We start from the raw sequence: 23,921 nt of genomic DNA on the forward strand, positions 1-23,921 counted from the left end.
CTACTGTGCCTGCTCCAAACAATGAGCTTTTTAAATAACAATATTGTGACCTTAAACTTCATAGAGAAGTATCCTAAGAGTTCAGAAAAATCTCAATTGTTGTTAAACACTCACTGTAAAACCAGAGGGCTTCAAGGCCTTGACAAAGATTGAGGAGAGCATTCTGGGGGAGTGGGAAGCAACTATGCTACTCAGCAGCTTGTTTCAAAGTACCCCGATCAGCAGTTGTCAGACATCCAAGGCACAGAATGTCTGCAGCCAATTAATCCCATAATCTGACCTCTTAAGGTCTCATAGCAAATGAATTCTAACAGGTTCAACTCTGAGCACAGAGCCCACCTCCCATGCCTGAGCATGCAAGGGCGTAGCCCACCTCCCATGCAAGCTCAAGGGCATAGCCCTCTCTGAACCTGTAACCTGTAGCTGGCAGACCAGGCATGCCCAAGGCAGAGCTCACCTCTCTTGTGCCTCCTCTCCTCTGAGGATGTCAAAGGCATCGTTGAGGAGACTTGTAGTTGGAAAGCATTTCAGACCAACACAGCAGCCCTGGTCCCAGGCCTGCCCCCTCAGCCTTGAGGGAAGGAGGAGGTTCAGAGTGGACAGACTGCCCTCAACTCTGGTATCTGGTGACCACTATTGCAGGACAGTGAGATGGAAAGGTGAGCCGTTCTGGAGCCTGCAGCCAAGCTCCTCATGTACAAGCCTAGGAAGCGGACATCATTACTTGTCCTGGCTTTTGTCTGCCTGCCATCTAGCTGTAACCGGTCTGGGATTTATGTCACTCCAGAGCTGGTGAGATGTCGAAGGAGAGTTTGTTCCTGGGTTAGGTATTGCCTGAGTTGGAATCCTGGCATTCACAAGTATTGGGCCAGGTGGCAGGTGCCAGGTGGCTCCCCTTCCTCCTTTTGCTTTTTCTCATTTCTAAAAAAAGATGTGTTATGACATGCTTCATACAAAGACCTGGTCCCTACTGCTGACCAGCTATCACATTCCATTCTCTGGAGACCTCTCAGCAGATAGTTTGGAGTAAGAGATTCTTATAGCTCTGCCTATCTCGGCACCTGTGCTTAAGGACCCAATTCAATGCCTGTTTTGAGTGAGCCTCATGTGTAGTCTTGTCGCACATCCACAATGAAGCAAATTGTCCAGAACATGGCCAAAGAAACTGCTCAGCTGTAAGAGCTTCCCCGACTCACTGGGTGGTTCAGACCCAGCAGCGGAAGTCTCAGGAGGAATGTGTTTCCCACCTGTGTCATCCTCCTAGGAGCTGGGGTAAAAGCTCCCCATCATTTATGTCATCCTAACAGAGAGCCAGCACTGGAGGACCAAAGACATCCTGGCCTGATGCCCCACACATATCTGATCGACGCACAATGTCTCATATGCCCAAAGGTCCCTGGTGAGACAGGTAGTCATTGACCCCATGAATGATAGGCAGATCCTTGAGCCTTGTTATTTGGGTCAGCCATGCACAACTACCACCTGCTGATCTGTGCACACCTAGGCTCAATCAGAAGAGGACTGTCCCTAAACCAGTCCCTGTCCATTCATGACTTGGAAATGATGCCTTGGTGGCCACTGTGCCATAGCATATAGGACCCAGAATCTAGCATCCTTTAGGCCTTTGGGTACCATCTTCATTCCACCTGCCCCTCCTTTGGTTGTGTGGTTTTAGCAAGCCCCTTTAGTTCTCAGATATCTAGTCTTCTCATCTGTGTTGTAGGGTTGGAAATAATCAGTCTCCTCCTGTTAACTGAGGGTTTTGAAAATGATATTCTTCCCTTGGTCATGGGAAATTTGCCAAATGGGAGTGGGTGGTAGCTGAGGGAGGAAAAAGACTGCTAGAAGCCGAGGGAACCTGAAACACCTGGAATGGGCTGAGGCTGCCCAATCTTTCCCACTCTGGCCCCTCACTTGTATCCTCTCCGCACAGCCCAGCGCCTGGCCAAATACCAGGAAGCTGACTCAGAAGAGGAGGAAATAATGCCCAGAGGGACTGCAACATCTCAGCGTGGAAGCATTGGAAGCCACCAGAGCATCCGAATCATAAGCAGGAGCCAGAGCACCAAGTCCCACCGTCGCACTGGCAGTCGGGCTGAGGCCAAGAGGGTCAGCATTCTATCCAAGCACACAGCCTTCAGCAGCCCCATGGTGAGTGTGCAGGCACCTGCCCCAAGCCCTTGGAGTACCACCTGATTTGCCCTCATGCTGCGCTGTGGCCGCCTTCCATGCTGCTGTCACTTTCCTCTGAAATAGACACTTAACTAGTGTCTGTTTAATCATCCACTTCAGCTGTCGCTGGGTGGCTTGGCTTGCCTGAGGCGGTGGAAGTTTTTCTGGCCAACACTTTCTCCTCACTGCTGTAACATTTCCAAGATACAAGCATGGCCTCTTTGCCATAGTCTGCGTGGCTGGGTAGATGCCAAGTGACCACCCAAGAAAGACTGAGAAGAGGCCCACCCTGCTAGGTGAAATGAATAAACCATCACATCAGAACCTGATGGCAACTGTGAATAAAGCAAAGCCAGCACTCTAAAAAGAGATTAATTCTTTGAGCCGCAATCCAATAAAACTACTTTCCTCCTTGCCTCGTCAGCTGCCCCAAATCCACGGGCTACTGTCATAAGCAGGGAATTTTCCACAAGTGAAGAACAGCCTCTAAAAGGGCCTCCCACTTCAGACACATTTAAAATCCAGAGGGGGAGCTCCATTTTGCTCACTGTGTGGTGGCCTCGTTCTGTTATGTCCTCCTGAAAGCCCATTTAGAGGCTGCCAATGAAGCAGGAATGGTCTAGAATTACAGGATATCTGAGTTCATCCAGGCACCCAGGAGGCAGGACCATCACACTTGGCGGGAGGAAGTGCTACAACAGGTTTTCCTGACGCTCAAGCTTTCTGACCTCATAATTAGTGACTCAAAGACAGCCATATGCAGAACTTTACCAGTGTGTTATTTGCATCAGAAAGACAGTGAAAGAAATTTAAATATTCAGTGTTGGACCAGGCGCTATAGTGTAGTGGTGAAAGTCCTCACTTTGCATGTGCCAGGATCACGTATGGGCGCCGGTTCTAATCCCGGCGGTCCCGCTTCCCATCCAGCTCCCTACGTGTGGCCTGGAAAGCAGTCGAGGATGGCCCAAAGCATTGGAACCCTGCACCCACGTGGGAGACCCAGAAGAGCTCCTGGCTCCTGGCTCAGCTCCAGCCGTTGCAGTCATTTCGCGAGTGAACCATCAGACGGAAGATCTTCTCTGTCTCTTTCTCTCTGTATATCTGCCTTTCCAATAAAAATAAATAAATCCTTTAAAAAATGTTCAGTGTTAAAAGGATGGCCAAATAAATTATGGCATGTTCATTTGGCAGTTAATAGAATGTGTTTTCAGGACTGGTAGCTGGCGTAGCGGTTAAGACACTGGAATGCCTGAATTCCAAATCCTGAGAGTGAACTCCAAAAGGGTCCCTGTTAGGCAACTGGAAGCAGATTAAGTTCCTAGCCCCTGGCTTGAGGTTGATCCTACAGCCTCTGGGGACATTTGGGAAATAAACCAGTGCAGAATACCTGCATTCCTCTATTTTTTTATTTGAAAGGCCGAGTAGCAGAGAAAGCGGGTGAGATACAGATCCTCTATCTACTGGTTCACTCCCCAGATGGCCACAGCAGCCGGCACTAGGTCAGCCGAAAGCCAGGAGCTAAGATCTCTCAGGAGCTTCATTCGGGTCTCCTCCATGGGTACAGGGGCCCAAGGAAATGTTACCCTCCCCTGCCTTTTCAGTCCCATTATCAGTAAGACACATCAGAAGTGGAGTAGCTGGAATTCAAACTGGCAGCCAGATGGGATGCCGGCATTGCAGATAGCAGGTTAACCCCTTATGCCACAACACCAGCCCCTAAATGATTATATTTTTTTGAAGATTTATTTCTTTCATTAGGAAGGCAGATTTGCAGTGAGGAAATACAGAGAGGAAAACTTTTCCATCTGCTATTTCACTCGCCAAATGGCTGCATGGGCTAGAGCTGAACCGAACCTAAGCCAGGAACAAGAAGCCTCCTCTGAGTCTCCCACATAGGTGCAGGAACCCAAGAACTCGGACCGTCTTCCACTGCCTTTTCAGAGCACAAACAGGAGACTAGAAGTGGAATATCCAGGACATATACCAGCACCCGTATGGGATGCTGGTGTTTGAAAGTGAAGGATTAGCCTGTTGAGTCATGGCACCAGCCCTCTAAATGATCATTTTAAAAATTATACACACTGTATAATTATACAACAGCATATGTGTTTACAAGAATATTTTAAAAAGTTTATGGAAATGTGCATTGCAGGGAGAAAAAAAAGCTATGCATGGATTTCAAAACAAAGTCACCTCTCAATCCCATTTTCCCCTGAGGCTTGTGAAGTACCTGTATATATGAGATGAGGTTCTTATCATGACTTATAATAAAATCCACATGTTTTCATTAGTCAAGCCCCAGAATGCAGAACAGGTTACTAGTCATTTTCACTGCTTGCTTGTTTCTTTCCCAGGAGAAAGACATTACGCCAGACCCAAAGCTGTTTGAGAAAGTGAGCGACTGTGACAGGTTCCTGGCCATCTCAAGACACCAGGAGAATCCGCTTGCCCATCTCTCCCCAGAACTGTCTGATGTTTTTGACTTCTTCATCGCCTTGACCATCTGCAACACAGTAGTTGTCACATCCCCAGATCAGCCACGACAAAAGGCAAGTTCTATGGTAGCTCTAGAGTCCACAATACCCTTCATGTCCTCCACAGCCCCCTGGTGTCAACCTTCCTGAGGGCCAGGCTTTGCTTTCCTACATGGACTTCCTGGGCAGCACCTCTCAGGTTAAAGAGAAATGCAACAGTGTACTTCCTTCATATGAGACAACACAACATGATGATTCTGTACTGAATGGGCACCAAGATTAGGGTCAAGTGAAAAGGACAAATAAACAGGAGCAGCCTCTGATCTAGGAGCAAGAAGGTTACAGGGCAGCCAGGCCAAGCACCAGCCTGCAGTGGACAAGCAAGCTCAGACAACCCGTGCTGGCTCTGCTGTTTCCTCTGTTTCTGGGTTTGGGCAGGGGCAGAAGGGAGTCTGCCATGATGACCAAGCCAAAGATTCAAGGTCTCCAATGCACACAGGGGAGGCCAAGACAGGCTGGGCCCAGACTATGGGATGGGATGCTTGAACTTGGTTCTAACTCCACAGTTTTAGACAGACAGACATCTCTTCTTCCCTGTGCTTCAGGGACCCACTTCCAAGCTGAGAGGCCACAGGGAAGGCTCACAGAGAGGGCTCAGAATCAAGACACATAGCAACCACATGTGAAGTTCATAGCATCATGGAGCATTGTCTGTCAAGGATGAGCAGTTGCAGCTCCATTGTATGTTCCTTAGAGAGATAACAACTTAGCAAATTAAAATTCTCTCCAAAGAGATGAAAGGATTGTATGTGAAGGAACCCTCTGCAATTCAAGTCCATATCAGGTAGTGTGGAAGGGTGCATGAATGTGCATATTGTCCTGGGCAGTTTTAGATAGAAATAAAGGTTGGTTGGCATTAGCATAGGAGTAGGGATGACAGTGAAGTGGCCTGTGTCTCAGTGCCTGGCTCTGACCTCTGAGCCCATATCCCTGTTCATGCAGACCCTGAGAGATAACAGAGATGGCTCAAGTCATGTGGTTCCAGCCACACATTATGTTTTTGACTTCTAGGCTTCAGCCAGACTCTCTCTCTCTCTCTCTCTCTCTCTCTCTCTCTCTCTCTCTTTTGACTTCTAGGCTTCAGCCAGACTCTCTCTCTCTCTCTCTCTCTCTCTCTCTCTCTGTCTCTTCATTTTGTCTTTATTTCTTACTTATTGTGATTATTAATTTTTTGGTGATTTGGATCCTGAGTATCTATTTCATTTGCCAAGAAAGAGTCTTTAGGGCTTGGGAATATGATTTGTATATGTGATATTTATGGATATAATGCAAAAAGAATGCATAGACTGAACTTATATTAAGTAGTTTTTAAAATTTTTGTTTGCTTATGGGTCCATTTATTTACTCATCTGAAATGCAGACTGAGACAAATCTTCCATTCTCTGATTTAATCTCCAAATGTCTGCAATGACCTCAGCTGGGCCAGGCTGAGCCTGGGAACCGGGAGCTCCATCAGGCTGTACTTCAGGGTTTGAGAAATGAGTTGATTTGTCCTGGGATGAGCATATGCAGGAAGCAGGAACAGGAGTGCAGCTGAAAGCCAAACCCACAACTCAACTCCAACCCAGTACTGTGGGCAGCTTCACAGTTAGGTCCAATGTTCACCACCTAACCATCCTTCTAATTGGGAAAAAATATCCAATTGTGTGTCAAGCAAGGAGACACTGTAATGAGGGTCAGCTTCGAGGCATGTGGGTTCCGTAATCTGCGCATTCCTTTGCATAAGTCACCTAGTGATCCTGTCCCAAAAGTATAGTATTGCAGTGGAGAGCAGTGTGACACAGGGGCTAAGCCTCCACTTGGAGCCCCAAAGGCCACCTGGTTCCTTCTCCTGCTCCGAGGTTTGCTCTGGGGCCCAGCCATCCTCCTGGCTATTGAAGCAATTGTTGGCAACAGTTGGCTCGGGCTTGTCCAGCTTGCAATGCCTGGAACCAAGTCCTTCCTCTGGGTTCCTAGTTCCTGATTTCAGCTTGACATAGCTATAGTGTATATGCTAATGTAGGCATTGGAGGAGTAGCCTATTAGGTATAATTCTTTGTCTCTCTCTTTCTCTGCATTCTTTCTCTCTCTGTCTTAAAAATTAAAATCGACTTAAAAAAAAAAAGAAAAATGTCATTGAATAACCTTTGTTTAAGGGAAATAGGAGAGCTCCAACAATAGATCTCAAGGAGGAAATTCTGACTCTGGTTGCAGTTTTTAGTACATGCCCCAAATTGGGAAAACTGGCATATCTGTGTCTGCCACTAGGGAAGTGGCAACCATTATCTCGCCATGTGTCTGGAGCATCCTGTTGGACTCTGAGCCATCATGATTCCTTTGCCTGTTCTCAGTCCATCTCTCTTGCAGGTGAGGGTGAGATTTGAGCTGAAGTCCCCTGTGAAGACAATAGAAGACTTCCTGCGGAGATTCACACCCAGCCGCCTGACCTCAGGCTGCAGCAGCATCGGGAACCTGTCCACCAAGTCCAATCACAAGTCAGGTCCCAACTTCCTGCCCAACCTGGCCAATGACAGCACAATTCTCCGTCTGGAGGAGAAGCTGGACCAGCCTGAACCAACCATTGCCAGCAACGGCATCGGCTCACAGGCAGATGGCTGGGCCCAAGAGCAAACCTCACATCGGGCTCCTCAAAAGTTGGAGTCGGAGCAGGAGCGGGAACTGCGTTACGAGGCCGAGAGCCCGGACGAGGCAGCCCTGGTGTATGCGGCCAGGGCCTACAACTGTGCGCTTGTGGACCGGCTGCACGACCAGGTGTCTGTGGAGTTGCCTCACCTGGGCAGGCTCACCTTTGAGCTCCTACACACACTGGGCTTCGACTCCATCCGAAAGAGGATGTCGGTGGTAATCCGCCACCCGCTCACCGATGAGATCAATGTCTACACTAAAGGGGCTGATTCGGTGGTCATGGACCTCCTGCTGCCCTGTTCCTCAGGTATTCCCCACCCCCCCAGGAAGCCACACCCCACCCATGGGGCAGAAGCTCCAAGCACTTTGCACCCCAAGTCCTTTCTCCAGGAGAGAGTGATTTTCCTTCATGTTTTTGCTCATGTAAAGGTTTTGTACCAAAAGGCATTCAGGGACCATAACTGAAACTCATCACTTACCCTCAAGAACTAAAGGGCTAACAGTTGCTTCGGGCATGTCTAAAAGCTGAAGTGTGGGGGCTACGGCCTAGCTTCATTATCCTCTGTCCTGGCTCTGGACCACACTCTTGCATGCAACTTTGGGGTTGAAATCAAGGAGTTTCAAAACCTGACATGCGAGGTGAAACTTCAGCTAGCAAATCAGCTTGCAAATCATTTCAGCTAGAAATCTCTCTAGACTTAGGAAAGGAGTATTTAGAGGCCACACTTAAAAACCTGATCTCTACTCTATCCATACTGAGAGGACAGAGGGGTGTGTGAGACCTCTTGGGGTAGGAGCCAGGTGGAGGTGAGGCCGCGGTGGGCAGCTAGGCACAGGACATGGACTTCCGCTTGCAGTGTTATGGACGAATAGGGTACCACCGGCTCTGAAATGCTGAGCTCTGGGAAATCCTTCTGCAGCTCTGGGACAGCGGTAGGGAAGACATTCACATTCCCAGAGCTCTGACCTCCAAAAGCAGTCAAGCTACATTCCTCTGAAAATAGCGTGGATGACCTCTCCTGGTAACAGCCACCTGGGGAACAGGTCATTGCCCTACTACCCGTACTGTGGTCAGTTGCATAGTTCTGACCTAACCTCAGCCCAGAATTCAACTCAAGGACTGATTTTGCATTCCAAGAAGCCTTTTCATTCTGACAGTTGAGTCTTATTTATATCCGCACAAAAGAAATCTGTAAGGCAATTATCAGAGCAAATTTTATTCCGCTGGAAAAAGTCACCTCTGTGCTATTCCCTGACCTTGTACTGAAGACAGTGGGATGCACCTTCATTCCAGACTTTTAACACATGAGAGTCATGTCTAAGGCCCAAGGCATGGACTAGTAGCATGTGTGAGGATGCTACAGGAGAGGCCCATCCAGTCCCAAAGGAAGATGCAGGGAGCACGGCCATTGCCACACCAGTGCTTTGTTGGTTGTTTATTTTTTGACATTAGTAAAAATCCCAAATTTATAAACTGAACACTAAACTATCACTCACTCTCATGCTGTCAATTCACAGACAAGACCTTCTGACGTTTCCTTCCAAAACAATAAAGCTAGCCTAGAAAAACAGGCAGCTTTACACTGAGTATATATATGTATATATATATATATATTTTTTTTTTTAAAGATCTATTTATTTTTACTACAAAGTCAGATATACAGAGAGGAGAAGAAACAGAGAGGAAGATCTTCCGTCTGATGATTCACTGCCCAAGTGAGTGCAACAGCCGGTTCTGTGCCGATCTGGAGCCAGGAGCCAGAAGCTTCCTCCGGGTCTTCCACACAGGTGCAGGATCCCAAGGCTTTGGGCCGTCCTCGACTGCTTTCCCAGGCCACAGGCAGGGAGCTGGATGGGAAGTGGAGCTGCCGGGATTAGAACCGAGGCCCATATGGGATCCCGGCGCATTCAAGGCGAGGATTTTAGCCGCTAGGCCACGCCGCCGGGCCCTACAATGAATATATTTAGCATAGGATTGTTCGCTGTCCTTTCCTGTTTTTCCATAATATGCCAGGCTGAACAGGGCATAATCAAGTTCAGCATGAGCTGGCAGGAGCAGCTGTGGCAGAGGGAACAGTGCCAATGCAGCCTTCCTGGGCTCCTTAGTGTGCTGAGGCCTCTCTCGGGCAGTATCTGCAAGGCGGGAAGGCATCTGAATCCACTTTCCAGACAGCTGACACCCTCCTCCCTCTTGGATTCACAATCAACCTCAGGGTCAAAGTTGGGGAGCCTTGCAGGTCTCTCCACCCGGCCTGCAGCCTCATCCTGGCCCTGCTATGCACCTGCTTCCTATGCTTCTACATATCCTCCATTGTCTAGGATCAGGGAGGATATGCAGATTTCAAAGAGCAGAACCTCAAGTCCCTTGATCTCAGAAGAGCCAAGCAGTAACATCACTGTTCTTACATTGTCAAAAATATGACATTGACATTTGCAATTAAGCGATTGGTGTTGCCATCCATTTGTCCCTGGGAACTTCCCTCAGAGAATTCTCAAAGCATTGTGCACAGTGAGACCTGAGTAGGGAAAACTTAGACACAGACACTGGTCAGATCAGGATTCAGGAAGTCTGGAGACTCTACTGGTTGCACCAGACAGGGCTGTGGGAAGGTCTTGGGGTTGGCTCAGAGTTTCCTACCTGAGACAGCCTGGTCTTGTGCCTGAGTTGTCCCTTTTTCTTACATTAATGCACAGGAAAGAGTGTGGGGATGCATGGATTTCTCACACCTGGTTAACAGTGCCTGGGAAGAAGACATTTGGCCAGGCTGCTCTGCCTGTGTGCAGGTGACAAGGTGAGGAAGGCACATGCATGTCAGACCTGGGGTTTAATTTCAGTGTCTTTCTTCACAGCATTCACAATGCTTTCATCACCAGAGGTAGGAACTGGCTAAACTGATTGTGTTGGAAGAAGGCTTGTATTAGCAAGACATGGCTGTGTCTTACATATCCTGTCAGGATGTTATATCAGGTAGAAAACGGGCGCCCTATGATTCTACGATTCAGTCTTCTGCTCAAATCCCAGGTCTGCCCTTAATGGCTGGATTGACCCTGGACAAGCCACTCGCTCTTTCTGTGCCTATCTGCTGCCCCCACAGAGCACCTCATCCAAGGCCATATGGAGACAGCAGCACAACCCCGATCCTTTCCCCATCTTACCCCTCCCCTAGGTTGCCTTTCCCCTGGTTCCTGGAGCTACATTTTTGTAAGTGTCAACCTTCAGCCTTCTCTGTCTTTCTCCTAGGTCAGGAAAGAAATTTCACAGCAGCCCGCTGCCCAGCATGGACCTTCTAGGTTACAGTTGTTCGGGGAATGAGTTTAGACGCTCTTGGTATGAGAGAATAGCTACATGAACAAGCCACAGGATCACTCTTTTTAAGTTTCCCATCTTATCAAGACTGGACTCCTTGTTGGCAGCCTCATTTGTAAGGCATAAAAGAAATGGAAACACCACTTGGAGCAAATTGATATTTAGTATCATGAACATCCAGCACTGTCTTGCTGGTGGGTTCTAAGCATCAGCAGCAGCCTCCTGATGGGAGCTCCAGTGCACCTTGCGTTAGCGCTGCTGTGTCTTGGGCCAGTGGATGTGTGAATCATCTTTACAGACTGTGACAGGAGTCACTGCAGTCTGGCACTGAGTCACTCACCTGTTCAAGTCCCACAAGAGTCTTCAGGGTCCTTCTAATGAAGTCTTCAGCCGCCAGTCCCGACAAGCAGCAGGGGTCTTAGGAAGCCCTGATATCACCCATATATGTGATGTGGCTCTTGCTATCTAAGGTCTTGAGCACCAGACAAGAATTCTTCCCTTCTTCCCCTAGGTAGAAAACACAGATTATTGGTGATATCCAGACATGGGGTAGGCAGAGGTTGGCTGAGATTTCTTGAATAGCACTTGAAATGCTGTGTTGGTATTATGCCTTTAGCTCTGCCCCATCCAGTGAAGAGGCAGGTTCACCACAGCCCTCAGCTCCCCTCGCTTCTCTGTGGTAGTTTTCTCCATGGAGCTTGACTCTATCTGCTCTCTTGTCCCTTTCAGCTAGACTGTAGATTGAGCTCAACATTCACACAGAACCAGCCGTGCCCATCACAGCCTGGATTTGTCTCAGGCACTGTGCATCCCAGGGTGTAGCGGGCGCCTGAAAGGGTGAAGTCACTTGACAGTGAGGAGCAAGGTCTCCCTGGAATGTGTGTGTCTGGAGGAGGGGGCAGAGTCGTCATTTGCTCACACAGGGAAAGCCAGGGACTGTCTGCCTACAGACCCTGTGCAGGTGGCTACACATCGGCACACCCTGGTGTTCACCTGAGCAGTAGTTACCTGTGTGAAGGCTCTCTTGTGCTTGGCACCCACAGTCCTGAAGAGAGCTGCCTGGTTTCTTCCACTGACTGACTTCTATGCTGACCAGTATAGCTAACCTCAGCATTGCCCCTTACTCCTTCTGCCTGGCCCTTCCTGCCCTCCGCTCTGCTTCTGCAACTAAAGTGTCTTTATTATGACACTTTTAATTTCAGAGCCCAGGTAGGCTCATCTTTGCCTCTTTGCTCCAAGTCAATCAGAATACTCTGAGCTTCTGAGAATAAGAAAGAAAGTGAGGGTGTTTCAGAGCATCAGCTTTTCAGGACATTGTAAACTCTTCGATTCTCATTAGCACCCTCTTCTGGAGGCTTTTCAGGATAATGTTGCTCATTATCTTCCCTTGATATTTTCATGCCAAAGATCTGCTGTGCTTCTGATGGTTACTGAACACACGTCTCTGTGCTTTAGACATACAACAGACAGTAAGGTTTCCCATTGCACGAACTGTCTGCCATCCAGAGAATGCAGTCTGGAGATTAAAGAGTGTGTCCCTGGGACAGGGGCTTCAGGCCTGGTGAATGCGGTTGCCAGATGAGCACACCAAACAATGACCAGCCAAATTTGAGTTTCAGAGACAGCAGGTAATATATTTAGCCAAAGTATGTCCTACACCGTATTTACATGCCTTTGATTTGATCTGGCAACAGTATGAGTGAGGCTGTGTTGGGGAAGAGCTGCATCTTCTGTGTCATTTGCATAGCTGGGGTGAATGAGCACCCCTGTTTAATGGGCTGGATGAAAGGAGGCCAGGTCAGCTTGGGTGACATTTCTGCTGCTTCTTGTTTCACCAAGAGACAGGAGAGACAGGCAAAAGAGCCATTTCCATGAGGCACTTCTTAACCATCACGGCTGTGTTTTTTTTTAATTCTACCTAAAAATGCATATACTATTTGCAAGCTGTGAAAGGGACATGTGCTAAATCCAGGGACTATTGGAAATCACATGCTGGACACAGCTGTATGTTCTCATCCACATTTCTGTTTACACTCCAACCTAGATGATGCTAGAGGAAGACATCAAAAGAAGATTCGAAGCAAAACACAAAATTACCTCAACCTATATGCGGTGGAAGGCCTGCGCACATTGTGTATTGCCAAAAGGGTGAGAATTCTTGCTAGAGGCTTCCCGCCCTGCACCACCCCCAACATGCAACACCCAACCCAGCACTCAACAGTGTGTGTCTCATAGGTTCTCAGCAAAGAAGAATACGCTTGCTGGTTGCAAGGCCACTTAGAAGCAGAATCCTCCCTGGAAAACCGCGATGAACTCCTCTTCCAGTCTGCCTTGCGTCTGGAGACAAATCTGCACCTGCTAGGTAAGAACCCTTGTGACCAGCTTGTTATACGCCTCAGTGATAAGTTTGCAGATGGTTCTGGTGAGACAGATGTTGTGGCTGTAATCAGTGGCTGCTCATCCACAAGCCTGGATGGGCCTGGGTGGAATATTCTCCCTATGGTCTGCTTCTGTGGGGTCCATTGCTACACCCCACCAACTCAAGTTTTTCACGAAGAGTAGAGATAAGGAGAAAGCCCTGTGATAAGTGATGGTGGAAAAGATTTCTTCCCTCTGGGAAACAAAAGAAAATGGTTGACACACAGAGATGGCTTGTGAATATTTCAGAGCTGGTGCTTGTGACTATTTCACAGATGCAATTGGAATGGAAAGAAGACTGACTCAGCTTTAGTAGGATGTGTTCATACATCCTATTCTGGTCATATTTATATTTAATCAATGCTGATTAGTATTCATAATAATATAAGTATTTTATGATTATTTTAATATTTCATTTGATATTTTAAATATTGATTTAATTCTGTATTCATTACAGTATGTAACAAATGAGCTGAGTCTCTGGATGTGAGCTCTGGGTGTTTTTATAAGAAGCTAGTTAGGGCAGTGTTGTCCATGCTGGCCTCTATGCGGAGTCAGACAGTGTGTATCTTCATTTGACACAGAAAAAGTTATCATTCGCATGGCCTCAGACCTTGGGCAGCAAATTTGGGAAATTTTCCTATTTGTATGGATATCTAATCTAAGCTAGAGTTCATGGTTAACTCACTATGTAGTAGCATATGGTATGGTAGGTATGCAGGATTTCAAAACATTTATGGAAAATGAATTGTGTATGGAATTGGAGCCTCTTTTATACCTCTTTTTACCTCCTCTCAAGTGGACTGACATCTTCCTCTGGCATCCCTTTTGCCATGGGAGTGTTAGTCCCACTTTCTAGAGCACTGCAGACACGATTACTTCCCTGCTTCATGTGATGAGACCTCAGTTGTAGGAAGATGGCCACAAGTCACTGAGCCATGCCTAGTGCACTGCCCCTGCTCAGAGTCCAGGACCCAGGCTGGTTGGATAGTCTTGACTCTGCCTCTTGTTGATGATGCAAGCTTGACAAACAGTTCAGCCTTTGCACACCCGGTTTAGCTTATCTGCTACTTGGGTGTAATTAGTCAATGGGGCCAAGGTCCTAGGAGGGTGACATAGGGCAGAGGGTGAGGTGCGTGCACAGTGCAGGCACAGGCTGCAGCGTGCAAGTGGTGGTATGGTAGCAAGCCTGAGGTTATTGCATATACTTGTGTGACAGCCTGGCTGAACTCTATAGACTGTACTTGTCTCTATTAACACACCCTAAGTTTCTGAATAGCCATAATATATTCCAGGCTGAACTTGAGCTAGATGTCAGATCATCTTCCTAGATCTTTCTCACACAAATTTCTTCCAAGCTTGGGCAACAATGTGAGTGACCCAAATGAGCATTGTATACATATGCCTCGTTCCAGTTCTTTCTCTTGTTGGCCATCAGCTACTGGCCTGGCTAAGGATGGCTTTTAGAATTCTGGTTCAGCTGTACCCCACTGCCACTCAGGAGTAAATTCCTTCCCTGCAGAGGCACAGGACAGTGCTTCTGCCATGCATCACTTAATAAGGAACCCCTGGATTGTCCACAGTGGGCAGGGCACTGAAGCCTGCTCTTGCCCGCTGGCCAGAGCCCATTAATAAATTCTCAAGAAGAATGTTGTCATTTTGCATAAATTTTCAGAATTTCATGCAACCTTTTGATGGTAGATTGAAATCAGCCAACGTGGGAGTATTTACATCCCAGAAATGGGCAAACGTGACAGATCAGCCTGCCTCCCACAGCCGGGTGTTAATTCCCTACCACCTCCTACTACCTGACCTATTGATGTTCTACATCAGGGGCCCTGTGTTCCAACTCTCAGCTTCATTCTTGAAGAAAGCAAAGCAAGCCCTTTATATTTTTCATATTCCAAAGCCAAATACTCCTTTCAATTTTTTTTCTTTCTTGTGGGTGCTTAATTAAATAGCAGCCAAGAACCACAAATAAATATGTTCTGTAGAAAGAATCATCATTCTCACTGTGTCTTGGAAATTTTCTTTCCCATCGTGCTCTGGCCAAGAACCTGGTCTCAAAAGAAAGACAACATTCTGCTCTCTTTCCCCAGTGTTCGTGTGGGCTTTTCTAAATGCCATCACTCCTCCGTTGGTGACATACTTTCTCCTTCTGTTAACAGCTGCCCAACACTGACACACAGTGATGCATGGTGGCACTAGCTTGGCTCCAAATACTAGCAACTCCCCATGTTCTAATAGTTAGAGTTGCCAAACCCTCCCAAAGGTCATGTTGTAAAGGGGGTGGCATTCACCCCAAGTCACATAAATCATGCTACAAACAAGCTACCTTGGAAAGTGCAAGACACTGTGATGTTGAGTCTTGCCTAAAAAAGACTCAGACTGCTTCTAGACTCAGGTTTACCTGTGAGGCCTCCCATGCCTTCTCCCTTGGTAGACATTGAACTGAAGGGCCCTGGTTGAGTAGGCAGGGTACTCTGGGCTTTTAATTCAGGAAATTGCCATGTTATGGAGTGAGGAGTGGTAAATGGCTGAATTATGTATCAAACACCAGGGTGAAAGCAGTGTCCTGATGTATTGCCAGTAATCCTTCAAGTTTAGTCATTACTATGAGTATTCTTATTATTAACATGAAATAGGGACATGATACTGTGAGCATATAGAAGCAAGCAAAATCATCCCTCCATCCTTGCCCAGTCTTCAAGAGCAAATCATGGAAGCAATGACATTTGCGATGAGCCAAGGACCTATCTCTACTGGAGCCAGAGAGCTGAAGGAGGGAAAAAGACCAAGTTAAATGTTGCTTCCATGCCTGGGTGTCAGGGTATGCTTACAGCCAGCATACAGCATCCTCTTGCTTACCTTCTAAGCAAGTCTTAAGCACTATACTATATCCTACCAGGTCTTGTGGGACTTCGTTTTCAGAGCAGAGTATAGCTTGGGCTGTATATATTATGTATGTGCCTGACACCTTGGTTCCATCTCCTCCCTCCAAATGCCTACCGTCTCTTCCATACTAGGAGGAGTGGAAATGGTGCTTAGGCCATCTGTGCTCCTATAACAAAATGCTTTTCACAGTACCAGAGGTTGGAAATTTAATTTCAAGACCAAGACCCAGTGCCTATGGAAGACTTTCTAGTTTGCAGATGGCCACTTTTTGCTGTGGCAAAGAGAGATCTTTGTGGCTCCTTTCATCATGGGAGAATGGGGTCCCTATCCTTGTCATTTACTCTAAATCTAATCCCTCCTCAAACTTTCCACCTCCTGGTACTTTCACATAGAGAGTCGGGTCCTTAGCCTAGGAAGCAGAATTGGCAAGGACCCCTGCACGCACACGCACACACACAAGCACCCCACCACCACCATCACCACGCACATGCAAAGCTTGAGCTTGGAGAGCTGTACTCACAACTTCCATTAGAGCAGGGAAACAAAAACCCTCAAGCAAGCTGTTAATAGGTGAGAAAGCAGAGGCAGTCCCTCTCAGTATATGTCTGCACTGAACACATATTCAGAATCCTTACCCAAAATTCTTGAGTTCCAGAAGTGTCTTGGATTTCAGATCTGGGCAAATTCAGGAGATATTTGTAGATACCTACTAAGATATCTGAGGATGAGATCCAGTCTAAACAAAATTCAGTGACATTTATATACCCCTTATACACATAGTCTAAGCGTAATTTGATGTGATGTTTTTAGCGCTTCTTTGTTTTGACCATGATCCATCACATGAGGTCCAGTTTAGAATTTTCTACTGTGACAATATATTGGTGTTCAAATATTTCAGATTTTTGAGGTTCAGATTAGGAATGTTCAACCTGTAGTACATTTTTCCTGAGACCAGCAAGCAAAAACTCACTTCTTGGATTCAAGAAATAATATGTCTTGTGTCATGAACCTCCATAATGAGTGGTAAATTGTGCTGAGTGTGAGCATTATAAATTTTACTCACCAGAATCGGTTTTAAGAGGTTTCTTTTTTTTTTTTTTAATCTTCGGACCATAGCCATTCCTACCACTTACCCACACGTTTTGTTTTCAAATTGTTTGTAAAAGTTATCTGTAAAAGAGAGGTAGGTATGAGTCAGAAAGAATTTGAGACATTTTATTGTAAGAACACATAATGGTGTCCAGTGACTCGCCATGGTTCCTACACATGGGTTGATGAGTCACACTGAGAGGAGTAATCAAATGTCTGCTAGTGACCTGCAACAATGAATCATCAAAGCATGCTTCCAAAGGGACTTCCTCTGCTGGAGTGGCAGCCAGACCTGGCAGCTGAACCCCCAAAAGATCCCAGTCTCTGGGGCCGAAGAACTTGTGTGGCATTTGAACCCTATGAAGATCTGAGGCCACACAAAGAGGGCTCCTTTACACTGTTGTGTGTTTATTTCACCAGGTGCTACTGGTATTGAGGATCGCCTGCAGGAGGGAGTCCCTGAAACCATCACTAAATTGCGTCAGGCAGGCCTGCAGATTTGGGTTCTGTCTGGAGACAAGCAGGAAACAGCCATCAACGTTGCATACGCGTGCAAACTCCTAGATCACGGCGAGGAGGTCATCACTCTAAATGCCGAGTCACAGGTATAGGCAGGCTTGAGCAGGGGCTGTGCTCAGCTGTGGTGGCCTCACATTCAACAGGATTCCCAAGTCATATTCTGCAGAGAGGCGTTTACTGGCAGGTCCTTGCCTCTGTATCCCTGTTTACACTTGTGCTTGTTTCTGGAGATTGGGTTGTTCTAATAATTGTCCTGGAAGGTGTGGAACTTGCTGGAATGTCTCACTGTCCAAAGAATGCACTTCTCGGCTGCACCCATGTGAAGCTCAACCTGCTTTTTCCTGACAAATGTGCATATTGCTAGTATCAGGATTTTTTTCCTGAGGTCATATGTTCCTAACACGTGAAGCCAGGACAGCAGTCCATTTAGTGCTGATCTCTCAGGATCTTGGTTGTTTCATGGATGTCCCAGCATGAAAGTGAGGGTTAGTTTTTTTTTTTTTTTTTTTTTTTTTTTTTTTTTTTTTAATGATGGCATGCAAAATGTTTATTGAATGGATTCCATGCAATTCAATAAAATTAATTTATCCTTTCTGGTATTACAGAATGTTTCCAGGTTAGTTTTCATCCTCACTCATTTATCTACTTAAATTCTCAAGCTTGGTTTTCTACCCTCATCTAAGCCTTAGTTCCTTCCAGGACTCACACACGAGCTGACTTATGGGCTTCTTCAGTGGAGCAGGGAGACTTCTTTTCCTGCAAACCAGCTCTTCCCATGCCCTAACTGCCATAAGCCAGGCAGTTAACTGTAGCAGTTTACAATAGCTAAACATGACAGACATACATATATACAACTGACCTGTACAAATCAGTTGTATTTTTCTATGTTACAAATAGTTGGAAAGTGAAATGTCTAAAGAAACAAACAAAAAACCTTTACAACACCTCCAGAATGCTATAATTTAGTATATATCTAACAAAAATGTGTTTATGATTTACATAGTTATAAAACTGTAAAATGATGAAATGAGTAAAGGAAAATACCTCTTCCAAGTTGAGAGACATACCATGTTCATAGACTTTCAGATCAACATAATAAAAGGCATCCACTGCCTAAATTGACATACACATTGAATACAATTCAAGTACAAATCTTACTAGGAATATCCTGAATACAAAAGATTCTCAGTGTTGGTTGAACAAGGCCAGATTTCCAAGATGTGTCGCAGGGAACCATTTGCCAACCCTGTAGACTTTCTGGGTGCAGAGGACCAGGAGCCAGGGATTCCCCTGGCATGTCCCAGAAACAGCCAGCTGTCCTGAGTCTCGAGCTCCTGTATCTGATTTCTACCCAGTGCAGAGTTCCCATAAATCTTTCTGCCCTCAGTAACTCAGGTCCAAATGCCTTTCTCCTTTGACCTCCTCCTCTTCTTCTTCTCCTTCTCCTTGTCCTCTTCCTCCTCTTCTTTTGCTTCTCATCTTCCTTTTTGTCCTCTTCTTCCTTTTTTCTTTCTCTTCCTCTTCTCATCCTCCTCCTCCTTCTTCTTCCTTATCCTTCTTCTGCTGCTTCTGCTTTGACTTCTCCTCCTTCTTCTATTATAGAACCTAGGAAGTTGCATTTCTTTAGGGTCCCATCATAGTGGAAAAAAAAAATACTGTGATCCTTGTGGTACTACCTTAATAAGCAACAAGGGCTACATAAGAACTTCAGAGAACAACAGAGCAATATGCAAGATGGGAGTGGGAAACGCAGGGTAGGGAACCCCTGCAGCCTAACCCAGCAGCAACCTAACAATGATACAGCAGGCCTGCCCAAGTGGAGCTAGGCCATTACAGTCTCTGTACTGTAATGTGGGAGATAAAGCAGAATGTCCCGGAAACACAGAGCAGTTTATTCTCTTCTGTGTAGAAAGTTACCCTTTTCAATCAACCTTTACAGTTTCTGGAGGGTGGCCTTCTAGGCAGTCAGATCCTGTAGCCTAGTGCCCCAAAAGGCTGTCACTTCAGGGATGTGCAAGAAGTGATCAAAGTCTTTGGCATGGACTTAAAGTAAACCACACTGTTTTCTGGTGTCCATTTCAGGAAGCTTGTGCAGCCTTGCTGGACCAGTGCCTACAGTATATACAGTCCCGGGGTGTCTGCAGCTCCACCCCAGAGAAGACGGAAGGCAACGTGACTGTAGGGTTCTCTCCTTTCTCCCCATCCAACATACCCTCTGCTACCACCCACAGTCCATGCCTCGTGATTGATGGGAGGAGTCTAGCCTATGCCCTTGAGAAAAACCTGGAGGACAAGTTTCTCATCCTTGCCAAGCAGTGCCGCTCAGTCCTCTGCTGTCGGTCAACCCCTCTGCAGAAGAGCATGGTGGTGAAGCTGGTCAGAAGCAAGCTCAAGGCCATGACCCTGGCCATAGGCAAGTAGTTAAAGTGGGCAAGCAGAGGTAACCTGTCTGCTAAAGCAGTCTCATTCAGCTGCTTCCTTTCAGTCTGAATTTCTAAAATCTTTCTATGCAGCACCATTGGGAAATGTCTTCCTCTTCTTTTCCCATTTATAAAATACACCCAGACAGACAAAGTAACCAACATGTTCTGTCTATACAGTTCACATTGGTAAGCCACAAAACAGCAGTAGTAGATATAAGTACGTGTTACATGATCAGTAATACCATGCAAGCTTAGAAAGGCAAGCTGGAACTTCACCTATTTCTTGGGAAGCAGAATGCTAGAGAGCAGCCCATCCCAGAAGTCCTGGCCACCATGGAGGGGCTGTATGGTCAGCATTAGTCCATCCATCCCTTTCAAGGATTTCAGACATGGGAGTGATAAGAATTCTCATTGCCTCTCATCAACCAAACTTCATGGATTATTCTGAGGCAAGAACTTAATTAAATGAATCTATCGTAAGAGATTAATAGTTTTGAAATTTTACATTTGCATAAGAATTTTGTATCTGTGTGTTTCTGGTGGTTTGTCCTTGTGGATATTAGTGGCCTGAAGAGTTTTCTAGACTCTTCTCCAATGATGCCATGGGACCACTTGCATCCTTACAGGCAGTACCTCCCACTTCTGGGTCAGAGTCTTCGCATGAGTTTAGGAACCCAGCAACACCCCCTTCTAATGAGGGCCAGGAAGGGTGTGGTTCCCAGGATGACCAGTAGGTCCACATCTTGGTGAGCTCTGAAAGAATTACCTCACCATGCAATCAATCACTTAAAATTACAATGTTCTCTATAAGAAGTCTTCAGCATCACTCCTTGTTGAGGAGGAGATTACTGTTCTATACTCTGAGGGCTTTCTGTTGAGAGGATTTGGGGGCACGGAAGAGCCTTGGCCTCAGCTTGGCCATTATAGAGACATGGTCCTGCACCCCCTGAGGGCTGTGGTATCTGCTAAGGAGAGTGCATAGGTGGGTCCATGGTACCTGCCCAAGAGACATGAGGGAAGTATCAATGTGCAACCCCTTGGCCCATGCAGTTTCACCAAGATTCTCTGAGTGGGAGCTGGAGGCAAGAATTAAGACACTGCAGGTTGGATTTGTGTCACTCACCAGCATCTCTCCTCCCCTGTTCTTTAGCATCCTTGGTGGAGACATGAGAACAAGATCTGCCTCAAAAGGCTGACTTAAGATGTGAATAATAAACCACATGTTCAGTGCCTAACTCAGCCATTTCATCCCTGGTGTCTAGTATTTGTAAAATAGAAGTTAAGCCTCAGATAATTAGAAGGAAAAGAAGAAACAAAGCAGATTTTTTAAAAGACAATGGAAAAATAATGGTCTATATAAACCTCTATTCCATTGCATTGATCCTCTGACCCACTCCTGTGATGTGGGGTCATCAATGCAGATCACATTTCATTTTGTCATGGAAAAAATTCAGAAGGTGTAGAGAATTGTATTGCCTCACATAATATCTTGACAGTAATTATACACATTTATGGGATTAAATGTAATATTTTGATATGTGTTCAAATCAGGGCAGTTGGCACATCCATCACCCCAAACATGTTTCACCAAATTTTAGTTTGAAAGATAATTGACTAATAGCCTCCAATGGACCAAACTCAATACAAATCAGAAAATCACAAGAAAAAACGCAGCCCACAGCCATGTGACGCTTCGTGTATCCATACCTCATATCACTTGTGCCCCTTGAGATCCTGAGGTGCTGTGATCTGGGCTGTCCTGCCCACCAAGAGTACTCACTAGCCCTGAATGATACTAGCTTTGTGTGTCTGCCTGACTTTCCTTAAGGATGCCAAGAGCTCTGACTTAGTCCTGGGTTCCTAAGTATTTTCTCTCTGTGGTTTGACAGAATAAGTGAAAGCACTCCTTTCTCACACCCTCAGGAGGGTCAAAGTTGAGCGAAATACTTAATAGACTGATTGATAATCAATGTACCAAAAGTGAATTACAGTTTTCTGGGCTGAATTTAACTGCCCAGATATGGGTCAGGGTAGTGGACTGATAGGCTCATCCACCACCTACAGTGCCAACATCCCATATATACACCAGTTAATGTTCTAGCTGCTTCATTTCTGATCCAGCTTCCTGTTTATGGTTGTGAAGGCAGTGAAGGATGTCTCAAGTCCTTGGGCCCTGGCATCCATGTGGGAAACCCAAAAGAAGCCCCTGGCTCGTGGCTTTGGATTGAGTCAGCACCAGCCATTGCAACCATTTGAGGAATGAACCAGTGGATAGAAGATCTTGCTCTCTTTATTTCCTCTTTTCAATTTGCATTTCAATTAAAAATTAATAAATCTTTAAAAAGCAACTAACTCCAGTAAGTATAAGTTTTGTATCCCCATGAGTACTAAAATCTACACTTTAGCAAATCCATTTTATAAAATAATGAAGTATTTGTATAGCAGACACATCCTCCCATGAATTTTAAGTCATCTCTGATTTACTTAATGCAACTCATACTTAGCTGAAATAGCTGAGCAATTGTATTACTGATGATGATGATGATGATGATGATAATGATGATGATACGGAGATCCCCAAGAAGACCCAGAGTGTTTATTTGATTCTGTGCCTCTCAACTCGAGTGATTCTTCCTACCTGTACTTTTTCTAGGTGATGGAGCCAACGATGTCAGCATGATCCAAGTGGCAGATGTGGGTGTGGGAATCTCAGGCCAAGAGGGCATGCAGGTAAAGAGCCACCAGGACGGCCTCATGAGATGCCTCTTGTCCCATCACACTGTAAGCTATCCTGGCCTTGCTCAGGGCTCCATCTGGTGAAGCTAAAGTGTTTGCTTCAATGAAACTGCCATTCTTCTTCTGTGAGACTGATAATAGATGATAAAGCAGAATGTCACATTTATGAAGGATTGTATAATAAAGGTGTCTACAGTGTATTTTTGTGAAATGGTTCAGAGAGAGGCCAGGTGATTCGCCACCTGCTGTCAGGCTCCTGATGGTGATTCTGTGGGAGACATTTCCTTAAGACTGCTCCTGAGCACCACAGTAATTCCAAATTTTCATGTGGTGCTGTTGGAACCCGGAGTCATGATAAAAATGGAATGTGGCCATCTTGACTCACAGTAACTCAGCTCCGCAGTTCCTCATTTGTCACTGTGTCAGATCTTGATGTGTGATCCAGACATTGAGCAAATGAGTTCATTAAAAATGCGCCTCTTTTAGGTTTAGTATCACCACAACTTCCAGCACTTGATTGAGTTTGAAACTTTTTTTTAGCTTGGTAGAGACTTAAGGGAACACTTTTTCTAGTGTTATTCTTCCAAAAGTAAAGATGCTAACCACCATTTAGTTTTTGTTAATTAATTCACCAGTTCCCTCACCTAATCAGGATTTATTTATTGAGCACTTGCCTTGTGTCAGGACTGTGCAGTTTGTCAGTTTCTCTTCTTTATTTTTATTTTTTTGCTTTGTATTAAAAAAAAGCAATCACATAAAAGGTCCCCGATTGAAAGCAAAAAATAGTTGGTTTTGCTATCCGTGGGAGATCAGTTTCAGGACACCCATGGATAATATATTTACACTTTAGTAAATCCATTTTATAAAATAATGAAATATTTGGATAGCAGACACATCCTCCCATGTATGTAAGTAAGTCACCTCTGACTTACTTAGAATGCCTAATGCAATGTAAATAGTACATAAAATAGCCATCAGGCTACATTGTTTAGGGAACAGAACCAAGGAAAATCTCAGCATGTGTTCTGGACAGAATTTCTCTTTTCTGAATCTTTCTGGTCCATGATAGAGGGGCCAACAGCTTAATTTTTACCTTGGGCCCACTCTCAGCATTCTCCTTCCCTGCTCCTGCTTATGTCTGACTTGAGTCCCAGTGTCAGGTTACTTATACACATATTTACTCTGTGACATTGAATTGAAAAG

General features: G+C 45.8%; 1 protein-coding gene across 1 annotated transcript in view; it reads left to right on the top strand.

The window, feature by feature from the left end:
• Positions 1 to 23,921, top strand: part of ATP10A (ATPase phospholipid transporting 10A (putative)) — a 150,977-nt gene that overhangs the window by 118,253 nt on the left and 8,803 nt on the right. The window contains exons 9-16 of the mRNA XM_058666521.1: positions 1,934 to 2,151; positions 4,527 to 4,721; positions 7,053 to 7,638; positions 12,683 to 12,786; positions 12,874 to 13,000; positions 17,461 to 17,645; positions 19,642 to 19,972; positions 22,636 to 22,712. Of these exons, the coding sequence (XP_058522504.1) occupies positions 1,934 to 2,151; positions 4,527 to 4,721; positions 7,053 to 7,638; positions 12,683 to 12,786; positions 12,874 to 13,000; positions 17,461 to 17,645; positions 19,642 to 19,972; positions 22,636 to 22,712 (1,823 nt within the window). The remainder of the gene's footprint in view (positions 1 to 1,933; positions 2,152 to 4,526; positions 4,722 to 7,052; positions 7,639 to 12,682; positions 12,787 to 12,873; positions 13,001 to 17,460; positions 17,646 to 19,641; positions 19,973 to 22,635; positions 22,713 to 23,921) is intronic.

This window comes from Ochotona princeps, chromosome 6 (assembly GCF_030435755.1).
Source record: "Ochotona princeps isolate mOchPri1 chromosome 6, mOchPri1.hap1, whole genome shotgun sequence".
NCBI classification, from domain to species: domain Eukaryota; kingdom Metazoa; phylum Chordata; class Mammalia; order Lagomorpha; family Ochotonidae; genus Ochotona; species Ochotona princeps.